At 65.8% G+C, this 25514-nt stretch overlaps 9 protein-coding genes across 9 annotated transcripts; 4 read left to right on the forward strand and 5 right to left on the reverse strand.

The window, feature by feature from the left end:
• Positions 1 to 2196: 2196 nt before the first annotated feature.
• Positions 2197 to 3173, forward strand: JCM10292_004915 (uncharacterized protein; the record flags this gene model as incomplete). Its single annotated transcript, XM_076646451.1, has 2 exons — positions 2197 to 2764; positions 2944 to 3173. The coding sequence occupies 2 exons, from the start codon at positions 2197 to 2199 to the stop codon at positions 3171 to 3173; spliced, it is 798 nt and encodes a 265-aa protein (XP_076508207.1).
• A 154-nt stretch (positions 3174 to 3327) lies between these two features.
• Positions 3328 to 6212, reverse strand: JCM10292_004916 (PH domain-containing protein; the record flags this gene model as incomplete). Its single annotated transcript, XM_076646452.1, has 5 exons — positions 3328 to 3870; positions 3957 to 5063; positions 5146 to 5628; positions 5686 to 5894; positions 6197 to 6212. 5 exons carry the CDS (start codon positions 6210 to 6212, stop codon positions 3328 to 3330), a joined length of 2358 nt encoding a protein of 785 aa, XP_076508208.1.
• A 372-nt stretch (positions 6213 to 6584) lies between these two features.
• JCM10292_004917 (uncharacterized protein) lies at positions 6585 to 7195 on the forward strand (the record flags this gene model as incomplete). The annotated part of the gene is made up of 4 exons (XM_076646453.1): positions 6585 to 6634; positions 6718 to 6772; positions 6855 to 7061; positions 7181 to 7195. 4 exons carry the CDS (start codon positions 6585 to 6587, stop codon positions 7193 to 7195), a joined length of 327 nt encoding a protein of 108 aa, XP_076508209.1.
• A 611-nt stretch (positions 7196 to 7806) lies between these two features.
• Positions 7807 to 9502, reverse strand: JCM10292_004918 (uncharacterized protein; the record flags this gene model as incomplete). Its single annotated transcript, XM_076646454.1, has 9 exons — positions 7807 to 7903; positions 7980 to 8095; positions 8209 to 8328; positions 8396 to 8424; positions 8501 to 8576; positions 8638 to 8973; positions 9038 to 9173; positions 9244 to 9338; positions 9401 to 9502. 9 exons carry the CDS (start codon positions 9500 to 9502, stop codon positions 7807 to 7809), a joined length of 1107 nt encoding a protein of 368 aa, XP_076508210.1.
• A 2109-nt stretch (positions 9503 to 11611) lies between these two features.
• On the reverse strand, positions 11612 to 13092 carry JCM10292_004919 (uncharacterized protein; the record flags this gene model as incomplete). The annotated part of the gene is made up of 6 exons (XM_076646455.1): positions 11612 to 11864; positions 12002 to 12078; positions 12191 to 12320; positions 12405 to 12491; positions 12574 to 12709; positions 12768 to 13092. 6 exons carry the CDS (start codon positions 13090 to 13092, stop codon positions 11612 to 11614), a joined length of 1008 nt encoding a protein of 335 aa, XP_076508211.1.
• A 232-nt stretch (positions 13093 to 13324) lies between these two features.
• On the forward strand, positions 13325 to 15921 carry JCM10292_004920 (uncharacterized protein; the record flags this gene model as incomplete). The annotated part of the gene is made up of 4 exons (XM_076646456.1): positions 13325 to 15044; positions 15124 to 15444; positions 15521 to 15773; positions 15891 to 15921. The coding sequence occupies 4 exons, from the start codon at positions 13325 to 13327 to the stop codon at positions 15919 to 15921; spliced, it is 2325 nt and encodes a 774-aa protein (XP_076508212.1).
• A 268-nt stretch (positions 15922 to 16189) lies between these two features.
• Positions 16190 to 19831, forward strand: JCM10292_004921 (uncharacterized protein; the record flags this gene model as incomplete). The annotated part of the gene is made up of 17 exons (XM_076646457.1): positions 16190 to 16325; positions 16391 to 16535; positions 16612 to 16714; positions 16800 to 16915; positions 17003 to 17104; positions 17186 to 17198; positions 17272 to 17416; positions 17502 to 17636; positions 17736 to 17936; positions 18018 to 18088; positions 18147 to 18200; positions 18262 to 18356; positions 18418 to 18520; positions 18579 to 18767; positions 18831 to 19482; positions 19553 to 19638; positions 19697 to 19831. The coding sequence occupies 17 exons, from the start codon at positions 16190 to 16192 to the stop codon at positions 19829 to 19831; spliced, it is 2481 nt and encodes an 826-aa protein (XP_076508213.1).
• Positions 19832 to 19939: 108 nt separating this feature from the next.
• On the reverse strand, positions 19940 to 23581 carry JCM10292_004922 (uncharacterized protein; the record flags this gene model as incomplete). The annotated part of the gene is made up of 4 exons (XM_076646458.1): positions 19940 to 20090; positions 20154 to 22647; positions 22702 to 22890; positions 22951 to 23581. 4 exons carry the CDS (start codon positions 23579 to 23581, stop codon positions 19940 to 19942), a joined length of 3465 nt encoding a protein of 1154 aa, XP_076508214.1.
• A 330-nt stretch (positions 23582 to 23911) lies between these two features.
• On the reverse strand, positions 23912 to 25167 carry JCM10292_004923 (uncharacterized protein; the record flags this gene model as incomplete). Its single annotated transcript, XM_076646459.1, has 5 exons — positions 23912 to 23989; positions 24051 to 24463; positions 24517 to 24837; positions 24900 to 24981; positions 25090 to 25167. 5 exons carry the CDS (start codon positions 25165 to 25167, stop codon positions 23912 to 23914), a joined length of 972 nt encoding a protein of 323 aa, XP_076508215.1.
• Between the last annotated feature and the right edge of the window lie 347 nt (positions 25168 to 25514).

The following is a 25514-nucleotide window of genomic DNA, read 5'->3' on the forward strand; positions in this document are numbered from 1 at the left end:
GCCCAAGTTGATCGCGAGCCTAGTCCTGCCCGCAGTGTACTCGCTTGTCGCTGCTCGTAGGTAGGAGATCGCTACGCAAAGTCGGCTTCACCATACATCTCCGGAGAATCGCAACGAATCTGCAGCTTGCCTGGCTCTTCTAGCATGGACCCTGCAGGCCATCCAGAGCCACTACAATCTCGGCACTTGCCTGCTGGACCCTTGCGCGACTCGTTTTGCTTCGGAAGCGACCTGCGAAGCTCTCGCTGTCTGCGCCGCATGCTCGCCTCCGCAATGCGATATCGCAGTTGACGCTGTGGGACGCCAACGTTGGGGGAAAGCGAGAGCGCGAAACACAAGGAACGTGCGAGCGTACAGAACGCGAGTGTGCATGGAACGTACGAGTGTACAGGACGCGAGTGTGCATGATGAAGGTGACAAGAACTGCACGGCGCAACCTTAGCGGACCGCCGAAGAAGTGGTAGCTTGGGTCGTACCAGCCAGAAACAGGAGTGGTAGCTTGGGTCGTACCAGCCAGAAACAGGGTCGGGAAGGAGCGTTGAGCGGCATGAACGACGCGTGCTGCGGCTTTCGCCGGCGAGAAGGCCAAAGTGGGTAGCAGAGCGACGTGGAAGTCACCCGGATGAAGGAGTCGATCTGATCGCGGTCGAGCGGTGAGCAAACTACCAAGACTGTTTCGAAAGTAGGGCAGAGGCTCACCTAGAGCACTGCCGAGCTCGCATCGCGCTGACCGTGCGAGCGTCGGCTCAAATGCGACAAGCCGCGTTCACTTGCGACGGGCGTCGCCTCCCTCATCAACTTGTGCACCTCGCCCGGCGCTCCGGGATCCCACCAGACGGACTCGAGTACGCGCTTGTCTTTGCAGGCGAAGCGATCTGCGTCGAAGTCTCGCCAGTAGACGCGACATCCCGGTGGCCCGAGTCGCTTCACCACGTCTTCACCGGGGATGTAGGGGAGAAGCCATACTGTGCGCAGATCAATAAGCCTTTTGTGTGCCGGTGTCGTTGAGCGAAGCGTTTCACGCACCGGAGCTTGCAGCGGCTGGAGGAACTCCTGCGGAGCTGTCGACTGGCAGCGCTTGCAGCGCGTCCGCACGATCCCACGCTAGATGACGCGACAGCATGTTGTTGAGCCACTTCTCGCGAGCCACGTGGAGTGCTGTCAACCACGCACCGGTGAGTGCGGTCGCTGACGATGCAAGCGAAAGTCCGACGAACCATAGACGCGCTTCCACCGCTCTTCCCGTTGCTCTTGCAGCTCGTGCACTGCCCTCGAGCAGTCCTCGTGGTCTTCAGAATCCATCTCGAGCAATCCTTGCGAGTACCTGCGCAATCGCCCAGCTACGGTCTCGATCAAGCTGGCGTCCGAGCCGTCTTCGTCCGCAAGCGCCGGCCACTGTGCGGGATGGAAGACATGGTAGTACAGCTCGAGATCATGGGTCCAGTGCGGCTGAGCGGCGCAGCCTGATGGAGGCGCCGAGGAGGGCGAGAGCGGAGGAAGGAGGTGAGGGAGCCTTGTTGGCTGAATGAGGCACGGCGCGACTCCATCTCGCAGTAAGCGCATAGTGAGAGAGAGCCTAGGTTGCCCTTCCGGACCGTCCTCGCAGCGTGAAGGCGGGACGAAGACGCAGGGGGCTAGCGCGCCGTCTATCTGCGCCGCGTCGCCCCTCCTCGACCACGGCCAACTTCAACCCGCTCAAGCCTCATCCTGCCCGCAGTGTACCCGCTTGACGCTGCTGGTAAGAGCGCTTCGCAAGGTCGGTTTCACCTTTCGATGACCGCAACTTGCTTCTTGCGAGGTCCTTCTGTCACGGACCACACAGGCCATGCTTGGGCCATGCAGAGCCAACGCAGAGCGACTTGCCTGCTGGACCCTTGCGCGACTCGGCTTGCTTCGTAAGGTACCATGTGAAGGTCTCGCTGTCCGGACCGCTTGCTCGCTTCCACATGCGATATCGCGATTGACGCTTTGGGACGTCTCGCTCGCCCCCGGCGCGCTTCCTGGGTAGCCCCCTGAGGCGGTGCAGTCGGCTACAGAGTCTCCTGAATTCGGAGCAGAGACGGGCACCTCGCCGTGTCGCGTCATACGGACACGGAGTCCGCGTCCTTCCTCTGCACCTCGGGGTCTGCGAACTTGCCCCGTGATCGCTTCTCTCTTGTCTTCTTTGCGCACGTCTACATCAGCACGAGTGACAAGATGCACCCGCCAGCGCTCAACCCCGTGACTGAACGGCTAAACCAAGGGACAAGCCCGGACGGACGGCGCATCCTTGTCTCCAGCGGCACGCCAAGCGCTTTGGCCATCGACGGCGACCAGCAGCAGCAGATTGACATGCTCACCGCCCAAGTCAATGTGCTCGAAGGCCTTGTCGGTGCCCTCGTCTCGGCTCGCGCAGACATGTACGCCCGGATCCCGAACCTTGCAGACGGCGTCAAGACATGCACCGACGGCGTGGCTCGGATCGACGGCGTGGTTACGCAGCTCACAACCCAGGTCACGCAAGTCGAAACCGTCTTATCCACTCTTGAGCAGGCGAGTGTGCTGCGCGGCGAGCAGGACGCCCCCCTCAAGCAGCTCGCAACCGATGTCGAGAACGCCGCCAGGAGCGCGTCCGAGGTCCAGGCCAGCTTGCGGATCCTCGAAGCGCGAGTTCAGGTCAACGAGGAGGATCTGGAACAGATCAAGCGCTTGGACGAAGCGCGCAACGCGCGTGAAGTCCGTTCCTATATTCGCGAGATCATCGCACTCAAGAAGCGGTGCGAGTGTACGTCAGAAGCCGTTTTACGCCAGTGCTGCCACCAGCTCACGCTTCACTCTCGCAGCCAGGACGTCCGATAGAATTGCGCCAATTCTGGCCGGCATTGCGGCTTTTATCGGGACTATACTCGCATGCAAGTGTCTCATTGCTTGACTCGAATTCAAGCGTTGATGGATCTCTTGCAGTCGCACAGTGGAGGACATCGACGTCTGCGGATGCAGCTCCGGGCACGCCTCGCCAAAGCTGGGCGTCCAACATCAGCTGGTCGGGTCTCGTGGCGTTCGTCACGTCGGTCGCCATTCCACTCGCAGTCTACCGTCAAATGGTTACGGAGCGAAAGGCAGAGGCTCATGGCCAGCGCGCCACTCTGACGGAGATCGAGACGGACAAGGACGCCGCGGGAACACAGCCGTAGCAGCGGCGGCGGGATGTGCAGGCTCCTCGGTCAAGTCACAAGCACAGTCAGCGAGAAGAGAAGTGGACTTCTGTCCGTTGCGTCGCGCTCTTTGAGAGATCAGGATCGTTTGCGCGGGAACGCTCGCTCGATAGCACGACAATGTGTACGACCGCTACGCCACCCCGGCTGCCGCGCCCGGAGCAGCAGGGTGGAACCTCCTCTCGACGTCCCGCACGGCCTGCCTCGCCGCGTCCGTCACGCTCCGATTCCGCCCATGCGCCGGCCTCGCCGCCGCCGCCGTCGTCTGGCTCGGACTTCTCTTGGGCGGCGCCGGCGCCGGCGCTGAAGCGGGCGCAGGCGCCGCCGCTGCGCTCCCGCCGCCGGTGCCGACTTGCTGCTGGGTGCGGCGCGCGACGAGGTACTGCAGCGCGGCGAGCCACTTGATCTCGTCCTCCTCGCTCGGGGCGCAGACGAGGTACGTGCGCTTGGGCGTGATGATCTTGAACGCGTGCGCATTCGAGAGCGGCGACTGCGCGGGGGGCGAGGTCGACGAGGGCGAGAGGAGCGGCGAGGTGGTGCCGCCCGCTTGCGACGGGGGAGAGGACGACGCCCCGGTGGCGGAAGACGAGCCCGACGCGCCGGGCTTGGGAGGCGCTTCGTACTCGATCGCGTCGAGGATCGAGGCGAGCGGGATCTGGCGGTTGAACTTGTTGTCCTGCGTACGTGGCGACGGTAACTGCGATGTCAGCTCGTTGCGCCAGAGGCCGCGAACGAGGGAACCAGAGAGCGCCAGAGACGCACCATGTGCGAGCGCGAGTACATGAGCATGCCCGACTGGAGGACGAACCACCTCTTCCTCCACGTCTTGCGCTTGCCCTGCTTCATGAGGTAGCCCGCGAGGATGACCTTGTTCGGGTCCGCGGGCGGGAGCTGCTGCTGCTGCTGGGGTGCAGACGGGACCATGTACTGCTGCTGCCCGTCCTCGCCCTGCGGCACGGGGGGCGCGAGTCCCTGCCCCGCCGGCGCCGTCGCCCCGGGGTCGAACCCCAAGTCACCCTCGTCCTCCGAGCTGCTCACTGCGCTCAGCCCCGTCCCCGCCCCGCCCCCACTCCCACTCACCGCCCCGTGCCCCGCCGCCGAGCTGCTGTACCCGGTCGCGTTGGACGCGCTGCGCGCGCGCGGCGTCCGCCCGCTCTCGCTGCCGCCCCCGGGCGGCGGCGCGAGCGAGTCGCTCCGGCCCGACGCGCGCCGCACGGGTGGCGGCGGCCGCCCCGGCGGCGGCGCCGAGTCGAGCGAGGCGAGGTCCATCTGCTCGAGGCGCGCATCGAGGCCCGACAGCTCGAGCGAGCCAAACCCGGACGTGGGCGCGTGCGTGACGAGCGAGTTGGGCGGGGCGTATGCGCCAGACCCGACTGCGGGCGCGGGCGCGGGCGCGGCGGCGGAAGAGGTGAGCGAGGACGAGAGCGTCGAGGCGTACGACGCCGGGACGAACGCTCCGCCGACCTGCGGCGCCGACGAGCCGGGGATGTTGATCGCCTGTGTCGCGGACGAAAAGTAGGGTGCCTGTGAACCTTCTGCGGTGGGAGAAGCGAGAGGTCGTGCTGGCGGCGGCGGCGGCGCGGACGAGAAGCTGAGCTGCCTCGGCGTCTGCGCGGGACTCGCGCCGGGCACGGGCGTCTGTCCCGCCGTCGGCGTCTCGACGCTGTTGATCGTCGTGCGCGCGAGGTACTCGTGCTTGGCGCGCTCGATCAAGCGGCACCACGCCGTCACGTCGGCGTCCGAGTCGGCCGTGACGTAGTACGTGCGCTTGGGCGTGACGATGCCGAACGCGTGGGCGTGCTTCTTGAGCTCGACGGGCGCGACCGTGTGGATGTCGGTGAGCGGGATGAGGCGCAGCAGGCGGTATTCCTGTGCAAACCGCATGCCGACTAGTCAGTCGCGAGAACAACAGCCTCGAGGACCAAGACAGGCGGTTTGTTCCGACTCGCACCTTGTCGCTCTTGTACATGGCGAGCTGCCCGCCGCGGAGGACGAACCAGCGCTTCTTCCACGCCTTTCTCCGCTCGCCCTTTTTCATCAGGTAGCCGCTCTTGAGCGCGACGTTCTCGCTCAGCCCGCCGCTGTCGCGACTCGTGCGGATCGGCTCGAGCGGCGGCGGCGGCGAGCGCTGCTGCTCGTGCTCGTGCTGAGACGGGTACTGCTGCTGATACTGCTGCTGCTGTTGGTGGTAGTACTCGGCGCGCTGCGCCTGCTGCCGCGCGCCGCCGAGGGACGACGTGTCCGACTCGGCATCGTCGCTGCCCGACGCGACGGCGTCCTCCGCCTCGGAGATGGACGACAGCGGCGGGAGGTTGGCGAGCGGGCGGTGCGGCGGCGAAGTGCGCACGCCGCCTGCTGCAGCGGCGGCTGCGGCGGCTTCGTCTGCGAGCGGGTCTTCGTCGCCCGTCGAGGTGCCGGTCGAGATGACCGAGGACTATGGCAAACAGCGCGTCAGTGCAGACGCACAAGGGGAGGCGAGAGAGCGACGGACGCGACGTTGCTGGGCCCCACTTCCTCTGCGCTCGAGGAGGCCAAGCCCGGTGCCGGGCTGGCTCGCGCTCGACTCGAGCGAGGTCGAGAGGTTCGGGAGTGGGACTGCGCCGGGCGACGAGGCGAGCGGCGGGGGGAGCGAGGGCGAGCCGAGCTTGCGTTCGATCTCCTGGGGCGTCGGCGGGGCAGGGCGGGGTGCGGGCTGGATGGCTGCGGGCGCGGCGCGGATGCGGTCAGTGTCGGGCACCGCAGAAGGAGCTGCTCGAAGCGAGGGCAGGCGAGCCCAGCGAGGATCGGGCGAGAGAACCCTGGGCCCCCGCCCGCCGCGGTGCCCCTCGTTCGGCGGAATGACCCTCGGACGGGAGGGCGCGTGCACGGCGGCTGGGCCATGCGGACGAGCAAGTCCGGCCACGGGGGCCACACGGTGCAGCTGTGCGTGCCCAGAGCCGTGGCGTGCGGTGGCCGAGGGCGATGCGAGCCGAGGAGGGCGCGGAACGAAAGAGGGGACGCACGCTGCGGGTCCGACATGCTGTCGGCTGGTGCTCGGACGCGGGTGTGTGCAGGGTGTGCGGTGCAAGCTAGCCTCGGTGAGAGTGTCGAGAGGGTCGGGCTCGAGAGAGAGCGGGAGACGGAGGAAGTGCGGGCGATGAGCGAACCGAGACGGGGGTCGCGGGCGAGTGTGCGACCGGCGAGAGAGCGGCGGGCGGTGGGGTGGCGGTGTGCGGCAGCTGGTGCTGGAGCTCAGAGTCGCTGTGCACGTGAGCCCAGCGGGCAACGGGCGTTGGGCGAAGCGACGGGAAGCGGCCACCTCGAATCGGCGCCGGGCGCAGCGACGACGACGACGACGACGACGACGCAGACGCACGCCCAGCCTTTACCACTCTGAACCCTACACGTACCATGGCCACCGTCTACACTCCCGCTCAGTTCGACAAGGCCGTCGAGCTCATGTCCGTCCCCTCTCCCTCTCGCTCTTCCCCTGCTCGTCCCCATTCCCATGCGCTCACACCCCCTCGCACCCCCATCCACACAGCGGAAAGCTCCCCGAGGCTGGCCCCGTCAAGCCCACCCAGGACGACAAGCTCACCGTCCGTCTCTCTCCCCTCGCTCTCTCGCACTGACGCCCAGCCTCCCCATCGCTCAACCCTCTCGCTTCCCCCCTCCCCGCAGTTCTACGGCCTCTTCAAGCAGGCCAACGTCGGCGACAACGACACCAAGAAGCCCGGCATGATGGACTTTGCCGGCAAGTACAAGTGGGAGGCCTGGAACAAGAACAAGGGCCTCTCGACCGACGAGGCAAAGCACAAGTACGTCGAGCACTTCATCGCCGTCCTCGACCGCGCCGGCTCCCCCGAGGCCGAGGACCTCAAGAAGCAGGTCCGTCCCGTCTCTCCTCTCACCCGCGTGTCGTCCCCGATCGCCGCCGTCGAGGCTGGCTGTCGAGGCGACTTCAACTTCATAGGCTCCGTCGCTGACACTCCGACAACCTCGCCTAGGTCCTCGCCGCGTAATCGACCCTCGCCCGTGCTCATCCCCCCTTTTCACTCGGCCCTCCGTCTTTCTCGGTCCGCGCTCTCGCCTTCTTTGCCTTCCCCCCCCCTCCGCCGGACACTCTCCCCGAGGCCCTCGTTCGCAATCAAAGCAGTACCACACGACTCGTGCTCGCTTGCGCTGTCGCGCTGCTGTGCATCCCGACGACGAGAGAGCACCAGAAGAGGACATGCAAGCTTTGCGTGCGCGCCGCTCGCTCGTCGCCCGCGACCAAGCGAACGCGCCGCCGAGAACAGGCCTCAGGGTGCTCTCGCTTTTCTGCACGACCTCTTTGCCCAGACGTCGAACCCGTTCAGTCCTGCGCTCGCCGCTCACCAATCTTCCGCGAGACTCGGAGGGTTCGCGTGCAATTTGAGTATTGCCAAAGGAAGGACGGCACGGCCTGCCCCGGTCATCCGATGTCTATTGTATGTGCAGAGCTCTATAGTGTGACGAGAGGAAGATGAGGGAGGACAGGGCCACAAAACCGAGGGAACAGATGATCCAGCCCAGCGGGACACAATCCACGCGACACAGAAGAGGGACCGAAAACCAAGGTTGTCTAGGAGGGAGCGGATGAGGGGAAGGTGGTCTATGCCCACTTGCCAAGGAGCGCCATGATGCCAGCGCCGAGCGCAAAGCACACGAGCGAGAAGACGAGGCGCGCCCACGAGCACGTGTGGTACGTCCTGCAAAACCGGTCCGCCCCGATCAGTAACGGCTCTCTCTGGGTCGGAGAGGGAGGTCAGGAGGAAGGAGGCGCACTTGTTGAAGATGAACTCGTGCGCGATGAGCTCGACCGTCGCCGTGTAGAGGAGGATGCCGGCCGAGATGGCGTCGAGGACGCCGGACGCGACCGAGGCCGAGCCCGAGGACATGCTCTGTTTGCGTGTGGGCAAGATCGGGTCAGCCTTTGAACGGAGAGGGGCCGGAGGGCAGGTGGAGGAGAGAGCGGGTTGAGAAGGCTGGGAGGAGGAAAGGCGGAAAGACGCACGAGACCCTCGCGAACGCCGAGCCCAATGGCCATGCCGATGGGCGTGCAGAGCGAGTACGCCGACGCGCCGAGCCAGGGGATCCAGTTGAACTTGGCGTCGAGCTGGAGGAACGAGAGACGCTGCGGAGGGGAACACACAGGTCAGCTTCGTTCCCGCTTTGCACACAGTTTTCGTGAGAGAGCGCACAGTTCCAAGACCCAGTCCTTCAAACATTTCTGTGACAAATGAAGCAAGGAATGAGTCAGGTCAGCTTGGAGAGAGCCAGAGAGGCAGAGGAAAGGACAAACGCACGGTGGAAGATAATGACGACAAAGAGGATGTTGAACTCGTCGTCCGAGGTTGTGGCAAGCGTGAGACCGATGATGACCTGCGCGGGAGAAGTCAGGTGAGCTGAAAGGCCGCACAGAGGACGCCAAAGCACCACGCACCGAGTGGAGCATGACGCCAAACTCGAGCGTCGCGACACCCATCATCTGCGCCACGACGGGGTTCTGCTCCGACGCGTCGTGGAACGCGTCGCCGAGCGAACTCGCGCTGTCGTTCGAGTACTGCCCCTTCTCGAGCGAGTTGTCGACGCTCGCGCTCCCGCTCGTCGCCGCCGCGTCGTCGACCGGTGCCGGGCCGTCGACGTGCCCCGGGTGACCAACGACGTGCATGTGCGGCACGGGCTGGCCGCCGAGCTTGGCGAGCCGGGCGGTGCCGAGGCGGAAGAAGACGATTTGCGTCACAAAGGTGAAGAAGAGCGAGATGAGGCAGAGAGCAAACTGGTTACGGTTCGCGCACGGTCAGCACCTTGCTCGGGGTAGGCTGGCGAGGAGAGAGCCGCACTGCGTAGGGGTATTCGCCCCAGGCATCGTTGATGCAGCCACCAGCCGAGATAGTCGAGCCCTCGCCGATCTCGTCCGTCGCGGGCTCGAGCAGGTGGATGAAGCCGGTCGCAAGGATTACACCTGAGCCAAAGAACCTAGAAGCGGAAGAGCGAAAGTCAGTGGGTGCCCATACGCCGAACAAGAGCGCTGCACAGGAAGGCTCACTTGGCAAACTCGAAGACAAAGCCGGGCACATGGCGGCGGAGCACGCTCACACGCTTGGCGAGGATAGGAAACATGGTGCCGGCCACGGAGGTGACCTGAATCCGAGCGACGTCAGTCAAGTGCGCCTGTCCGCTGGTCAAGCGAAACCGGCACGTACGAGGATAACGAAGATGGCACCGATGCGCAAGCCCAGCTTGCCAACAGGTTCCGGGCCGCAGACATCCTCGAGGTCGGGCATGGGGTCAAGCGAGTCGGCCATTGCTGCAGGCGGGAAAGAGAGAGGGAGGGAGGAGAGACGGATTGGCGACTGGACGGGCGGGGGCGAGTACGTCGAGCGGCTTGGCTGGCAACGAAGCAGCGGGGCGGAAGCGGAGGGAACGGGAGTCAGGAGAGAAAGAGAGCAGTGAGCGCGGCCTGGCCCAAAAAAACGGAGCACTGGGAGACAAGGGACGCTTTTTTTGGCGGCGAAGGTCGCGACTGGAGGGAGGCCGCACCTCACCGGTCGCGAGGGTCCCCTTCCGCTCAACGTCGCTGGCCGGTTCCTGGCTCTAGACGGGGGCACATGTGCTCTCCAGACGCATCGCAAATGGGGCTGGAGGCCGACGTCGTGCAGACCAGGTGAAAAGACTTCGTCCGTGGGATGCGCAAGCGAGGTATCCCGAAAACTCGCCACGGAGCGGCACCTCCCGGCGGCTTCTCCGCAAGGAGGTCGTCAAAAGGTGCGTCCAACAGCAGGAAACGTCGGCGATGGCGGCAAAAGGTCGGACACCTGATCGTCTCGAAGAACGAGATGTCAATCTGCCGCTAGCGAAAGTCCGCCTGATCGCCCGTAGGCGAGCCTAGGGAAGCTCACGCACGCTTTTTGCACGCGCGCAGCTCCAAAAGAGAATGCCCGCATCCCGTCGAACCCGGGTGGTGCGCTAAGTTGGTTCTGGCGCAACCTTCGCGGCCCTCGTGGTGGAGACCGGTTCTTTCGCATGCCCCGGATCGCCACTGCTCGGACAGGTCGCCGAGCAGACAGCAAAGGTGCCCGGAGCAGAAGCCTGAGAATAGCGGCCGTTCCGGACAAGACGTCGGACTGAACAGCGCGCTCCTTGCCGTGCACGGCAGCCCCTCGTCAGCGCGTCAAGATCTCAAGCTGCGTATCAGCAGTCACCAGGCCCTGAGTCTAAAGCTATCGCGACTGAAAAGGGAAGACCCGAGGCAGAAGAACGAAAGTCGCGAGCGGACGTTCAGCTCATCTCGCCCTCATGGAGGTCTCGCGGCGACAGCACCCGATAGCAGCAACAGTCTCGTCTACGCTCAATGAAGCTGGCATTGCGGCACGAGTGACCTGCACTCATCGCACGACAGCGCGAGCGGACTAGTCCTGCGCGATACCCTGAGCGTCAGTCCAGGTTCTGCAGCTCGCCTCGCTATCGAAGGGTCAAGGAACACACCCTGAGCTCTCGAGACAGGCATCCAGGCGCCGACACCCTCGAGTCGCCTAGTCGCAGAGGGATCGCGCGCGAAGCTCGAGCCGTTCTGGGTGCGCCGACGTCCCCCTACTCGCTTGTCAGCCCGCCAGGGTCCAAGGGAGCTCCACTGTCCGGCAGGCTCGACCGAAGAATGGCATGGCGGCCCTGCTGAGAGTGGGAAGGTGGACGCACCCGTTCCGCCCCCGCAGGACCGGTTCACCTCGCAAGCAGGGGATCTGCAACTGCGTCGAAAAGGTCTGGGTGCGTCGACGTCCCCCGATCCCCTCGCCACTCGTCAGTTCAGCGCTTCCTATCAGAATCCCTGTGCCGGGTGACACCAGAACCCTCAAGGCGCAAGCCGTAGGGCCCGCGGCGAGAGGATCCTGAGAAGGGGGGGAGGGTCGACGCACGGCGTGTTCGTGCTTGCCCTCGGTCGAGCCGAGGCGAGCCGGGTGGAGCCCTTGAGACTGGAGGCTGGAGGAGAAGGGCAGACCTGGGTGCGTCGAATGTCCCCACAAGCCCCGTGCCGCTCGTCAGCTCAGCGCTCACTCTCGAGCCTCCTCCTCAGGTGAAAGCTCTCCAGGAGCAGCCGATGCAGCCTGCGCCAGAAGGGAGAAGAGGACGGTCGACGCACGATGCATGACCAGGTGCCGTCGCCTCAAGAGCCCGTCTGCGCCGGTGTTCGAGTCGAGCCCTTGTAGCCCGACCGAGCGAAACCTGGGTGCGTCGACGTTTCCTCGCTCGTCAGCCTCTTCTCCGCTCGGCAGGACAGCGCAACACGAGCTCGCCCCCTCCGCCGCCCGATGCCGTGCACCAAGCGAGCGAAGGAGCCCGCCCGGCGCGCAATGAGGCCCACGGATTAGGCCTCCCAAGGAAAGAGGAGAGTCGACGCACCCGGACCAACGAAGGGCCTACTCGCTCGTCTTGCGCCGCTTGACTCGGTCACGGTCGCCTCCGAATGCGCTCGCGGCGCCGTTGAGCGCGTCGACGAGCCGCTCGATCCGCACCGTCAAGTCCTCCTCGTCCTCATCCTCCTCGCCGTTACCGCCAGCGCGACCGAGCGCACTGAGCTGGGGAAGGCCGTGAACTGAGGGATCGAGCGAGCGGAAGCGCGTCGATGCGGCTGCGAGGGACGCGACGAGCGCTTCTTCCTGCTCGACGAGACTGCGAGCGCGCGCGCACGCGCGTGACGAGAGCAATCTCGTCAGCGTCCGGTTCTGGGCTCGTCATGCACGGGATCGCAGGGCTCGGAAAGGTCCATAGCTCAGCGCGCGAGCGAAAGAAGGAGAGACGCGACGCACCGACGCTCTTCGTCGACTTTCGCTTCGAGCGTCTCGACGATGGCCTCCTCAGCTTCAAGCGCCGCCGCGAGCTCCTCCTGCGACGTATCACGCGTCAGCATGCGTGTAGCGCTCCAGGATGACGCAGCGGGGGCAGGCGGACGATCCATCCTCGAGCCCCACGCAGCCAGTTCCGAGCGCGTGACGCACCGATTTGCGCCTGAGGTCCTTTTCGCGCATGAGGACGCCCAGTTCGACCTCGCGTGCCTTGCCCTTGTGTTTGCGCGCGAGGACGGTTGGGACGGGCGGGACGGGGAGCGAGACGAGGAGCGAGTCGAGGCTGTGGAGGGAATGCAAGCAGTCAGCACTGAGCTTTTCGCGAGAAAGTCGGGCGGGCGGCGAGGAGCAGAGAGGGAGGACGCACTCGTCGGCAAACGAGGCGAGCGTCGTCGTCAGCGCTCGCGCAGCCTTGGACGTCGAATCGTGCGGGAACGCCTCTTCGACACATTCGCTGCGCGTCAATTATGGCCTGGATCAGTCCCGCTCGCCCTTGATGGCTGCTGAGAAGAGAAGGGCCATCTGTGGCGACGCACCGCGCGGCATGCTCGGCGAGGAAGCGGACGTCGTCGCGCGCCGAAGCCGACAAGAGGCGCCAGCGCTTTGCGACGACTTGGCGCGCGATGCGGCGCTCGTACGGGCGGGTCGACGCGGCGCCGTCGTCCTCTTGGTCTGTGCGTAGGGGAGTTTAGCGCGAGTGCAGGTGAGCGGGAGAGGACGAGGGGCACACCGGAAGAGGCGGAGGACTGGTCGTCGTCGTCCGAGTCGGGCACGCGCGCTCGCTTTGTGGGTCTGCGTGCGCGGGCGGACTGCTGCTGTGCCTGGCTGCTGGACGACGCGCGCTTGGCTTTGGTCACTGGCAGAGAGCGAGAGGTGCGGTTCTGGTGGGCCCCACTGGTGCTGGACCTGCGTCGTTTGGCGTGGGCGAGCGGGCGGGAGGGGACGATGGGGACGAGGACGCTGGGGGGTTTGCGGGAGCGGGTGGGGGCGGCTGGGCCCTTGAAGGTGAGGGACGAGCGGCGCTGCGACGAGGACAAACAGGCGTGAGTGAACATGGGGGGCGGGGGAGAGAGAGGGGAGCGCAGGGACGGACAGGTGCAGGGGGCATGGTCAGACGCAGCGTAGACAGGGCGAGTCTCCTGAGTAGCAGCAATCAACCGCGAGTAGCCGAATGTCAACGAGTGCAAGGGACGAGGCGAAGGTGCACCTTGGACGGCTTTCCCTGCTCGCCTCGCTCCAGTTCGACGCCGTCCAGAGACGCGCAGTGCTGTCTGTGTTCTGCCCGCCATGGCATCCACGCCCTCGCTTGCCTGGCCCGCCTCGTCGTCGAGTGCACCCGCTCCTCCTCCTCCTCACCCGCCCAGGCCCGCCCTTCCGCCGCTCAAAGAGTCGCGCGAGTTCATCCTCGAGACCTACACCATCTGGGCCAGCCTCCAGCGCATCGTCGCAGACCACGACCTCGCTCACCTCGCCGCCTACCGCTCCGCCGCCGCCCCTCCTCCCGACCAGGTCCAGTACTACGCCCGCGTATGCGCCCTCTACCAGGACGCCCTCGTCCGCCAGCTCCCCCTCCTAAACGCAGATGCCTCGCTCACCCCCGCCGGAAAGGCCAAGGCCCTCGCCCACCACGCCCACATGCACGGCGTCCTCGCCCTCGCCCAGCTCCTCTACTTCCCCAAGGACGGCACCGGCGACGGCCTCGTCGCAGAGGAGCTCATCGACTGGGTCAACACCGTCGACCCCGCTCCCTCGGCCCAGGACGGCAACGACCTCCTCGCGCTCGCCCAGCCCTGGCACTCGCCCGCCTTCTTCCCCTACCTCGACCGCTGCCTCGTCCGCGGCCACCTCGCCTCGGCCGCTGCCCTCCTCTCCCTCGTGCACGCCCACCACCCGTGCCCGCCCCTCCGCGACCTCGCGACCCGCGTCGGCCACCTCCTCGAGGGCTACCCGCGCTCGTCGGCGTTCCGCACAGAGTCGGCCTTCCTCTCGGCCCTGCGCCAGTGGCGCGCCCACCTCGCGAGCACGCGCACGCAGCACGTCGACCCGCTGCTCGCGTCGCTCGCGTCCGGGTCCGCGCCGGACCTTGACCGCGCCGAGGCGGGCGAGTGGGCCTCGTCGCTCCGCACGCTCGTCGACGTCCTCTCGTCCTCTGCCTCGTCGACCTCTTCCAGCGCAGCGTCGACGCCCTCGGACCTCCTCCAGGGCCTCTCGACCGACTACCTCGACGCGCTGTCGTCGCACGCCCTCTTCCGCGCGCCCGCGACCCTCCGCCGCGCCGACCTCCCCGCGCTCGTCGGCGCCATCACGTCGTCGCAGCACCCGGTCGACAGCAGCCTCGCCGACCAGGTCGCGCACGCCGCCCTCCTCCGCGGCGACGTGCCCGCGCTCCTCCGCGCCCTCACCGCCGGCGGCTACAGCTGGGCCGCGACCCACGTCGCCGACCTCCTCTCGCACCTCCACCTCGCCGCCTTTGACCCGCCGCAGGGCGACGCGCGCGACGGGCGCGCGGGCGCGCTCGGGCTCCGAGAGCACTTCCTCCTCGACTGGGGCGAGCGCACGACCGTCGACCCCGGGCTGTGGCGCGTCAGCTGCGAGTACTGGGCCGCGTGTGGGGAGCAGGGCAGGGAGCGCGTGAGGGAACTCGTGCGCGGCATCTCGCTCGAGGTCCCGCCCGTGGACGCGGCGGCGGCGGAAGAGGACGGCGAGACGACGGGCGGGATGGATGTCGAGCCGAGCAGCGGCAGCGGCGGGCTCGACAAGGAGAACGTCGCGCCGTCGATGAAGACGAAGAAGAAGCAAAAGGCGCCGCGGCAGGTCGACGAGATCCTCGCCGTCCTCGCCGCGCTCGACCTCGTCGACGAGTTTACGCTCACGTGCCAGAACTATGCCGCGCTCCTCGTCGAGCACAAGCGCTTTGGGGAGGCCGTCGCGTATGCGGTGCGCGCCGGAGACGGGCGCAGGATCGCAGAGATTGCAGAGCTCATCCTCGAGGAGTACATCCAGAATGGTGCGTCGAGGTTGCGTGCGGATGTGGTCCGTCAGTCTGTGCGCGTACTCACTCGTCATTCGCATTCTCTTTGCTGCAGGTCAAGACGCCTTTATCGCCCACGTCGACTCGATCCCGACCTCGCTCCTCCGCCCCTCCCCCTCACTCCCCTCTCCCCCCTCCTCCCCGTCTTCGTCCACCCTCCCGCCCGCGCTCCCCTCTGCGCTCTCGACCGCGCCCCACCTCGCGCCCTACACCGCGCGCCTCACCTTCCTCGCGCGGTACCGCGACTTTTTCGCCCTGTACGCGTCGGGCGCGAGGCGCGAGGCGGCCGCGCTCCTGTGTGCGCTGCTGAGCAGCCAGGTCGCGCCGCGGGCGTTCTGGGCCGTCATGCTGCTCGATGCCGTGCCCCTGCTCGAGAGTGCGTTTCCTGCCCTCTCTCTGCTTCCCACGCTCGGTTGAAGGAAGGAGATTAGCTGATGCAGGGCCTCCCGCAGCGACCCCGCCGCTCGTCTCGCTCGCAGAGACGTACGACCTCCTGCGCATCCTCGAGGACGTCGTCGGCCCCGTCGCGGCTGCGCCCGCGCGCGACACGTTTGGCGCGCTCGACATGCTCGGAAGGCTCGCGGAGCGGAGGGCGGCGGGCGGAGGGAAGAAGGGCGGGAAGGGGGAGGGTGCGGGCAAGGGAGAGAGCGAGAGGCTCGAGAGGGCACTGGGGCAGATGAACGTCGTGAGGGGCGCGTTGGCGAGGTGCGTCTCTGTCTTCTTCAGCGGTGCTGTGCGGGCGGCGTCGCTTGGACGTTCTCGAGTGGCGCACCTTTCTCTGGTTCTTCGGGACACGCATGCTCACTCTCCAATCTCGCACAGGCACCTGGCCATATGCTGCTGCCTCGAGTAGACGCGCGGACACTGTGCAACGAGACGAAGATGAGATCGCGTCTTCTCCGCGGCATTTGCGCATCCTCCCAACCTTTATTCTGGCTGTTTCTGAGCGCCCTACTACGTGTTACGAATGCGTCAAGAGCGCGTTCAACACGTCCACAGGCCTTGCCGGGGGTGCTCGAGGTCGACCTTCGGCAGGCCGTCGCCTTCCCCACCTCGTCTTCCGCTATTCGCTCCTCTCGCTCCCTTCGCCTCGAACTGCTCTCGCGAGGCTAGGAACCACCATGCACCGTCTCAAGAGCGCTACTCCTGCCTCTGTCGGCGCCCTGCAGCGCTCGCGACCTTCGCTCCTCGTCGCCCGGCAAGCCCGACTTCCGAGGGCGACTCTCGCTCCCGCCTCCCGCTCGTTCGCTCCGGCAGGTACGCCAGCTTGCTCAATCGCTCCGTACTCACAGATCATGCTCACTTTCCAGTCGCCCTCGCAGCTGCCGCCGCTCTCCAGTCTCTCCCCCACCTCTCACCTTCTTCCCTCCCCCGGTTTGCCTCGACCGTCGCGCACACCCAGCCGACTCCTGCCAGCGACATGACGCAGCGCAAGCCGTTGTTCGATAAGATCCTCGTCGCGAACCGGTCCGTGCCCTGTCTTTGTGCCGTCTCCCCTCTGTCTTCGGACCGACTGACGGCTCTCTGTTGATGGCGGTCGCAGAGGCGAGATCGCCTGCCGCGTGTTCCGCACGGCGCGCAAGCTCGGGATCAAGACGGTCGCCGTCTACTCCGATGCGGACCGCGACGCCATGCACGTCAAGATGGTGCGTCCCCTCGTGCCCTCGCTCGGCCCGTCGTCCGCTTTCCTGCGACTGATCGGCTTGATTCTGGCCGGCTTGCGGCACACAGGCCGACGAGGCGTACTACATCGGCCCAGCGCCCAGTGCAGAGTCGTACCTCTGCATGGACAAGTACATTGACGTGTGCCGCAAGAGCGGCGCGCAGGCGATTCACCCGGGCTACGGGTGCGTCGTGGCTCCGACCTGCTACTTTGCCCCAGCAATATGCCGGTGATTGGGTGCGTGAGCTCACCGGAAACACCCGCGCCGCAGGTTCTTGTCGGAGAACGAGAAGTTCGCCAAGCTCCTCGAGGAGGAGGGCATCACGTTCATTGGGCCACCCAAGGAGGCGATTCGTGCTATGGGGTCGAAAGCGTGCGTCTCGTTCTTCCATTTCTGTCTGGCTGAAAGCGAACACGACTGCAGCGCTAACCTGCACGTCTTGCTGTTGCGCAGCGAGTCGAAGGACGTACGTCTGCTGCTCTTCTCCCGCACTCGGACACGGGATTACTCGAGCTGCATCTGACGCATCAGTTTGACAGATCATGCTCGCCGCCGGCGTTCCCTGCGTGCCGGGCTGGCATCCCTCGCAATCGTCCGGCGAAGCGGACAACCAGTCGCTCGATTTCTTGCTCGCGCGGGCAGACGAGATTGGCTACCCGGTTCTCATCAAAGCCGTTTCGGGCGGTGCGTGGCCGTTTTTTACACTTTCCTTCCGCACTTCACGGCAGTGGAGGACGGCTGCTCATGAAAAGTGGACACGTGTTCGCAGGCGGCGGCAAGGGCATGAAGATCGTCGACCGCCGCGAGGACTTTGCCGGGCAGCTCGAGAGCGCCAAGCGCGAATCGCGCAAGCACTTCAGCGACGACGAGGTGCTGCTCGAGCGTTACATCACGAGGCCAAGGCGTGAGTCCGGATCGTTCCCTCCTTCGCGGTGGAGTTGGCTCCGTCTACAGCCAGGCGCTGGATTCGATGGGCAATGCGGCTCACGTGCCTTCCCTACAGACGTCGAAGTGCAGATCTTCTCCGACTCGCACGGCAACCACCTCTCGCTCTTCGAGCGCGACTGCTCCGTCCAGCGCCGGCACCAGAAGATCATCGAGGAGGCGCCCGCGCCGGGATTGCCGACCGAGCTCCGCGAGAGGCTATACGAGGAGGCGAGGAAGGCGGCGAAGGCTGTTGGATACCGGGGCGCTGGGACGGTCGGTGCGTTTGGCGACAGTCGCAGTTTGGTCTGCACAGTTGCGACCAGCCATATCTGACTCATAAAACGTCTCGCCGGTGCAGAGTTCATTCTCAACGCCGACAACATCGACGAGTTCTTCTTCTGCGAGATGAACGTTCGGCTTCAGGTCGAGGTGCGTCTCTTCCGTCTTGTCGGACTTGTAGTCGCACTGACCGCTTTTACCTTCGCAGCACCCGGTGACTGAAGCGATCACGGGCGTCGACCTCGTCGAGTGGCAGCTTGAGGTGCGTCGCGCTTGCCAGCTTGCCCGCTTACGTGCTTTGGCTCACCCGCGCGACATCGCAGGTTGCGGCCGGCAACCCGATTCCGCTCTCGCAAGACCAGATCACCTGCACAGGCCATGCATTCGAGTGCCGAGTCTACGCTGAGAACCCGAGGAAGTGCGTCTCCTCCCGTTTGAGCACAACCTACCAAGCGCACGCCTGACGTGTTTCGTCTCAGCGGGTTCCTTCCCGACACGGGCCTCCTGCTGCACCATCGCCCGCCGGCCCCGTCCGAGACGGTGCGCATGGAGACGGGCTTCGAAACTGGCGACGAGATCAGCGTGAGTTTCGCTCTCATTCTTCCGCTCACTCAACGCCGCTTACGCTCTCGAGCTGCAGGTCCACTACGACCCGCTCCTTTCCAAGCTCATCGTCAAGGGCGACGATCGCACTGCGGCGCTTCGAGCGCTGCGCAAGGCGCTCAACGAGTATCAGGTTGTCGGCCCGTCGACCAACCTCGAATTCTTGGGAAGGCTCGCAGCGAACGAAGCGTTCATCCGCGGCGAGGTCGACACGGCGTTCATCAAGGTATGTTCACCGTCTCTCTGTCGCAAGGTCGCGCCGCGCTGACCTGTCGGCCGCTCTTCGCAGCGCCACCACGACAACCTCTTCCCGCCGCTCCCTCCCGCCTCGCCGCCGACGCTCGCGGCTTCCGCGCTCTTCCTCTCTCAGCGCGACAAGTCCTACTACTCTTCGCTGGGGCATCAGTCCGCGTGGACCGACCCGAAGCTCGCAGGCTTCAGGCTGAACCTGGGTGCGGGCGGCGAAGGGCGGTACTGGAAGGAGTACGAGCTCGAAGCGATCGCGGCGAAGGGCCAGGAGCCGACTGAGGGCTCCACAAAGGTCAAGGTTGGCCCGAGCGCATCGGTCGAGGCGGCAGGCGAGATGGATATTGCGGTCTCCACCGTCGGCGCTGGCGGCGACGAAGCGGCGATCCTCTTTTCGCACGTCTCGCCCGCTGTCTTGCCGCCAGCCGCGGCCTCTCCCAGCACAAGCACTGTCTCGGCACACCTGGGTGCGGCGCTCTCGCACGTCGACATCGTCTCGTCCCCGCCGCCCGCGGTTCCCGCGCTCGATGCCGCCTCTTCGCTTCCGAAGGGCGAGACGCTCCACCTCTTCAACACGGCCGAAGCTTTCTCCGGCGCAGTCGAGGTCAAGCCGCCGAGCTGGATGAGCAAGGTCGGTACCGCGAGCAAGGCTGCGGCGGGCGCGACAGGAGCGGGAGGCGCGAGGGCGCCCATGCGTGTGTATCAGTCCCGGTCACATCCACGGGAGCCAGCTGTTGACCGCTTCTGTGCGCTTGACGTGCGCAGCTTCGAAAATCGTCCAGGTCTTTGTGCAGCCCGGCGAAACGGTCGAAGAGGGCGCTCCGCTCGTCGCTGTCGAGGCGATGAAGACGGTACATTGTACCTCGCGCATGTCCTTTCGGCTAGCGACTCACGCCTATCTCTTTGCAGGAACACGTTTTGCGGGCGTCGAAGGCAGGCACCGTCGCCAAGGTCGTCGTCAAGGAGGGTGACCTGGTTCCCGAAGGCAAGGTTCTCGTCACCTTCGAAGAGGAGGTCCAGGAAAGCGGCGAAGGGACGAAGTAACAGTATGTTGCATTCTGTAAGACTCTCGGGCGCACCTCACGCAATGAGAACAATGAAAAACCCCGAGCGGTTTTGCCGCCCAAAGCACAATGCATCAAGCTCGTTCCTCTACTCTACGACAACATGTATAGGTCTCGTCAGCCTCGTCTCGCTCCCGTCAGCGAGGTCGACTAGGCGTAGTTGCTCGACGACATGAGAGCCAGGGCGGATGGCGAGGAAGCGAATGCCAACCGAGGCGCACGAGTTTGGTGCGAGAGGCCTGTCAAGCCGAGAACCGTCAGTCTCACATACAAAGGGCAAGAGCGACAACGGTGCGGCGCACCCGATGCGAACATCGTTCTCGAGCGGGACCAGTCGTGCGACCTTGCCCTCCTTCTCGACGAGCAGCCTCCTCCCCCTTGCCGCAGCCCCCTCTCCCTCGCTGCCCGCTTCCGCGCCAGGCATGGTTTCGGGCGGGACGCCGACCGTGAAGCGCTTGACGGACTCGGACTGGTTGAAGACGAAGACCTCGACGAGGAACACATCCAGGAGGTTAACGCGCGGCATGCGCGATGTAGCGAGGTTGGTGCGCTCGGCAAGCGCGCGCAGTGCGACGTCGGCTGTGGCATCGGAACTGGAGGGCGGGACAGGGCTTGAGGGCGCCGCGGGGCTGTCGCCGGGCGAGGACGAGCCAGGCGATGGCGGAAAGGCGAAGTGAGGTGTCGCATGCGTTGAGGCGACCGATGGTGCTGCGCTCGGATCGGGAGAAGGCGGCGCAAGTCCCGGCAGCACCGGCGGCGGGAGGTTCTCGTTCGTCCGTCCAACAGAAGAGGCGCGCTCGCGCGCTGCAGCATCGCCGCCAGCGAAAGGGCGTGGGCGACGAGACTTCGCCGTGCGCAGCGGTACAAGCGAAACGGAGACGAGGATCTTGCCGGTCTGCTGCTGAATGGGCTCGGCGGATTGCGGCAGGTCCTCGTCATTTGCTGGCACAGCCGGCATGGTCGCTCCATCGAGTCCGAGCCCGACATGTGACGAACCCGGGTTAACCGAGGATGCGGCTCGATCCCAGCTCGTGACCCCCGATGGGGGCTGTGGAGTTGCGCTGAGGCTGCCTGGCCGGCTCTGGGACGGGGCAGGCGAGTCGGCGTTCGAGCTGCCCTGAACAAGGTTGCTCATCCAGCTCGTACGCCGCACTTCCCTCGGGCGATTGAGCAGGCCGCCAACGCTCGGGGTCGACGCCCCGCCATGCTGCGTCGGCAGGCTCGCGCGCTTGTCTGCCATCGGAGGCGGCGTCTCGGTCCGGACGGGAGCGATGATGGACGGAGCAGACGGCGCAGGGGAAGCGAGTGTTGCGGCGGACGAGTTGGTATGCGGGAGGGAGAAGAAGCGCTTCGCGGCGCCCCCAGCGGCGCTGGAGTGCGGCTGCGCTGGCGCGGGAGGGCTGAGGGGAGTTGGCGGGAGGGCGCGGTTCGACTGCGCGCGGTCTAGCGAAGGCCGTGCGGATAAGAGCGCGCTAGGGAAGCCGTTTGAGCCCTTGCGCGCCATGATGGGCGACTTGAGCGAGAGGGTGGCGAGCGATGACATGGTGTGACGCTTCGATCCTGCGACAGACTCGACCTCGACGGCTGAAGTCTTTGACTGCGGTCGCAGCGGAGGCGCGTTCGCACGCGAAGTCGGATGGAATGCGAGGGCGGTTCCTGGTCGAGCGCTCTGCACGGGAGGAGCGGCGATGGAAGAAGGGCGGATGGCAGGAGCGGACGGGTGCATGAAAGCAGTCGCGCGGGTCTGCGCGCGGCGCGCGAAACAAGAAGTGTCGAGCGTGCAGTGCCATCGCGAGCCAAAGCTTCGCGTCGGCGATTCGACCTCGTCCGCTTCCTCGTTCTCCTGCTCGGCCCCGCTCGCCGCGTCGGGCACAGCATAGCCTGCTGTGCGCTTCGATCGCATGACGTACCTGCCGCGTACGACGACAGCGACATTACGCAGATTCGCGCGACTGCTCGCGCGCGCGCGACCTTCGAGCCCCGGCTGACCGGGCTCGACGGCGCTCAACACCGTTGACGGCGCCGATGCAGCCGCAACTTCGTCGGCGCCAAAGCGCGCGGTGAAGCGCTGCTGAGGACTTGAGGCGACGGCGATGGGCACGGTGCCGACCGCGGAGTCGTCTGCTCCGCTCGTGCCGAATCCGAAGGCAGCAGAACCTGACGGAGTCGCAGCGACTGCTGCGGGGATACGTGCCAGCGCGTAGAGGAAGTTGTGCTGCGTCGCGCCGCCGGCTGGGAGGAAGACTGGCCAAGGCGAGGCGGCCAATCCGCGGTCAAAGCGGATCTCGCGCACTTCAATGTCGTGCGCATGAGACGCGCTCCCACCTGAGGACGAGGAGGCCGACCGGCTTGCGTCCGCGCCTTCGACGGTGATGTCGATGCCCTCGATCTCGAACCCCTCGCCATCACCGGCGGAGGACGGCTCGGCCGGCCCGCTCACTTCGACGCACAGCACGACGCCGTCCTCCTCGTCACGTTCCCAGACCTGCCCGCCCTCGGGTAGGCCGAGCGCGCCGACGGGACACGGTACAGTGTGCATCTTGAGATGCACAGCGGACCGGACAGGGAGGACGCGGCGGATCGAACGGCGCAGAGACGAGTGAAGGAATGAGTCGGCGCCGCCCGCGCGGTTGCTTGCTGACAGCGAGCGAGTGTGCGAGACGGAGAAGGAGCGGGTGTGAGGGACTGGAATAGAGGGCGGCGGCATAGGCGGGAGGTACGAGGCAGGGAGGCGGGAGAAGGGAAGATGCAGCGGGGTGGTCGAGATGGGCGAGAGCGCCGAGAGGAGGTTGACATCTTCGGGTACAACAGCGTCAGAAACACGCGGCGTATTGACAAGGCTATACGCACCATCGTAGCTGTCCTGCATGTAGTCCTCGTCGTCTTCGCCGGTAGTAGTTCCAGTCGTCGACTCTCGGGCGCCGGCGAGACCACCTTCATTCGCGCGATCCAGCAGGCCTACAAGCGCCGGGTCGTCTCGCAGTGTTGCCGTGATCGTAATGGACACTCGTGGCTGGGTGAGTTGCGAGCGGACGAAGCCTGCGCAAGGACGAAGCGTTCAGCTTGAGAATGGGGCAAGGACCAAGAGAAGATACGCACCAATGTCGCATGAGAACTCCCACACGCCGATCCACTCGCCCGTCTCCCCCTTGGCGACCCAGACGCGGCCCTCTCGGTCATTGAACGCGAGGTTGGCGACCTGAATTCCCGCCGCCTGACCCGCTACGACGCTCGACACCTCCCTCGCCTGGCCGTCTCCCTCTGCATCCGGAGCTTGCGCGAGCGCCGGGAAGGGCGCAGGCGTGAGCGGGACTTTGGCGGCGAGACCTGCGAGCGAGGTTGTGCGTGCCGGGAGGGGAGGTGGAGCGCCCGAGGCTGCAGGCGGCGCGGCATCGACGTAGCTGACGTCGGCGGAGAGGCCGAGGTGAGGCTGCTGTAGCGACTGAAGGAGGAACGCGGCTGCCTGTGCGCGCGTGAGCGGCGCAGAGGACGGTGACGGCGGGGCGAGCGAGACGACGAGGTGGAACGAGCACGACTCGTCGTAGAAGAGCGCAGACCGCCGCGGACCTGCCACCAGCTGCTGCACCCACGCATCGGTCGCGCTCGCGAGCGCATCGTCGGCGAGGCGGTCAATCGACGTCGGCTCGGGCGCAGAGGCGAGGAGCGACGGAGACGCGCTCAGCACAACGTCGAGTGTGCTGCCGTTGAACAGGGCAGCCGAAAGCGCCATTGCGACGCCTCTCAGCGCGCCTACCAGCGTCCAGGGCGAAAGCGATGGTGCGGTGGGGAGGCGAGGCCAAGCGGGGCGCCTCTTCGCGAACAAGCTGGGAGAGCGGGTCAATCTCCAGTAATGCAGCCTGCTAAGGTGTTTGTGTGTGCTACAGGTGCTGCCAACGGACGGGAAAGAACGACGAGGGAACTAGCTACAGTAAGGCGAAAGGGAACAGAGTGAAACGATGGCACGGCGAACAGCTTGTGTATGTTTGTGGGAGTGCGAGATTTGACGAGAGCCGATAGAGATGGGGCAGTCATGAAGGCAAGACTTGATGGTGGCGCGCGTCTAAGCGAACGCTGCCATGGCGAAAGCGACGGCGAACAGCAGCGTCGCCGCCGGGACGACGACGTTGTTGCCGGCGTTCTGCAGGTCGAACACCCGTCAGCCATTGTTGGCATTGCTTGAGTGATGTCAAGGCACTCACGCCACCATTGCCACCTGCGACCACCGACGAAGCCGCACTCGCGAGAGAGTTGATGCCTCCGGCCGCCGTGCTAAGCGCGCCGTCCGTGCCACTGGTGATGGTCGACCCGATGCCGCCCGCGGCGCTCGTCACCGAGTTCGCAGCGCCCGTCACCCCCGAGACGGCCGTGCTGGCGGCTCCCGAAGCGCCAGAGATGGCCGTGCTCGCAGCGCCCGAAGCACCCGAAACGGCCGTGCTCGCGGCGCCCGATGCACCGGACACAGCCGTGCTCGCAGCGCCCGATGCGCCCGAAATGGCGGTACTTGCGGCGCCAGATGCGCCAGAGACGGCGGTGCTGCCCGCACCGACGGCGCCCGACGTGGCACTCGAAATCGCGCCCGAGGCACCGCTCACAGCCGAGCCAGCGGCGGTCCCTGTAACCCCCGTGTGAGTAGAAGCACTGCAACTCTGAAGATATATTGCGTACCGACGACACCCGTAGCAGATCCGCCGGACGCCGAGAGGGAGGATGCGAGCGAGGTGAACGAGCTGAGGGCTCCGTTTCCGACGAGGCTCGAGAACGCCGAAGCGCCCGAAGCGGTAGCGTCACCGGTTGCAACAGGGACAGACGAGAGGGTGGCAAGGACATTCGTGGCCGATCCGGTGATACTCGACTGTGCGAGCGAGCCGCCGACGCCGGCGCAGACGGCCTGGCCGAGCGTCACGCCCGTCGCGTACTCTTCGGCGTTGCAGTGGTCGCCGAGGCAGTTGTAGTAGGCCTGAACGAAGGTGCGAGTGCCGCACAGCGCTGTCGGGCGCAACGGAGAGTCAGCTCGAGTTGGAGCACTCGCTTGGGCGACAGCGACTCGCCAGCAAGGTCAGCAGCGTTGACGCCCGGTGCAAGGTAGCCCGCCTCGGTGATCTTGGTCGCGAAGCAGCGGGTCGCACAGCCCTGCAGGTGCGGTTCTGATCAGCTTGGGCACGGTGAGCGAGGAGGGCGGACCACGCAAGAGCGCGTGGATCGATCCACACTCGCGACATGCCTCAGAGAACAGCTCACAGGAGCATTGGCAGGCAGCTGCGCAGCTGCAAGGCCGGCCAGCGCTGTCAGCGAGACGACGGCGGTCGGAGTCTTCATGCTCGAAGTTGGAACTGATGAGGTCGAAGATGGGGAGGCAGAGGGCGGGCGTGGTTCGTGAGAGCGCTCGCTGGGGTCCGACTGGCTGCAGCAGAGTGTAGCAGAGCAGGGCAAAAAGCAGAAGCAGTCGCTCAAGGACCTCTTCCTGAAGCGACCTGTTTTGGGAAAGCGAGAAGCATGACGAAGGGGACCTCACCTCCTCGTCCGCCTTGCGTCCGCCTGCCGCCGATCATTACGTCCAAGATTACGTCCTTCTTGCGCAAGGGCCACCCACGTGCGCAGCGGCGGGTAACATGCGCAGCACCCGCACTGCAGGCCGGCCCAGGTGGCTTCCAGACCAGACCGTT

This window comes from Rhodotorula paludigena (assembly GCF_050403205.1).
Source record: "Rhodotorula paludigena JCM10292 DNA, Rt_paludigena_JCM10292v1_ctg4, whole genome shotgun sequence".
Lineage (NCBI taxonomy): Eukaryota > Fungi > Basidiomycota > Microbotryomycetes > Sporidiobolales > Sporidiobolaceae > Rhodotorula > Rhodotorula paludigena.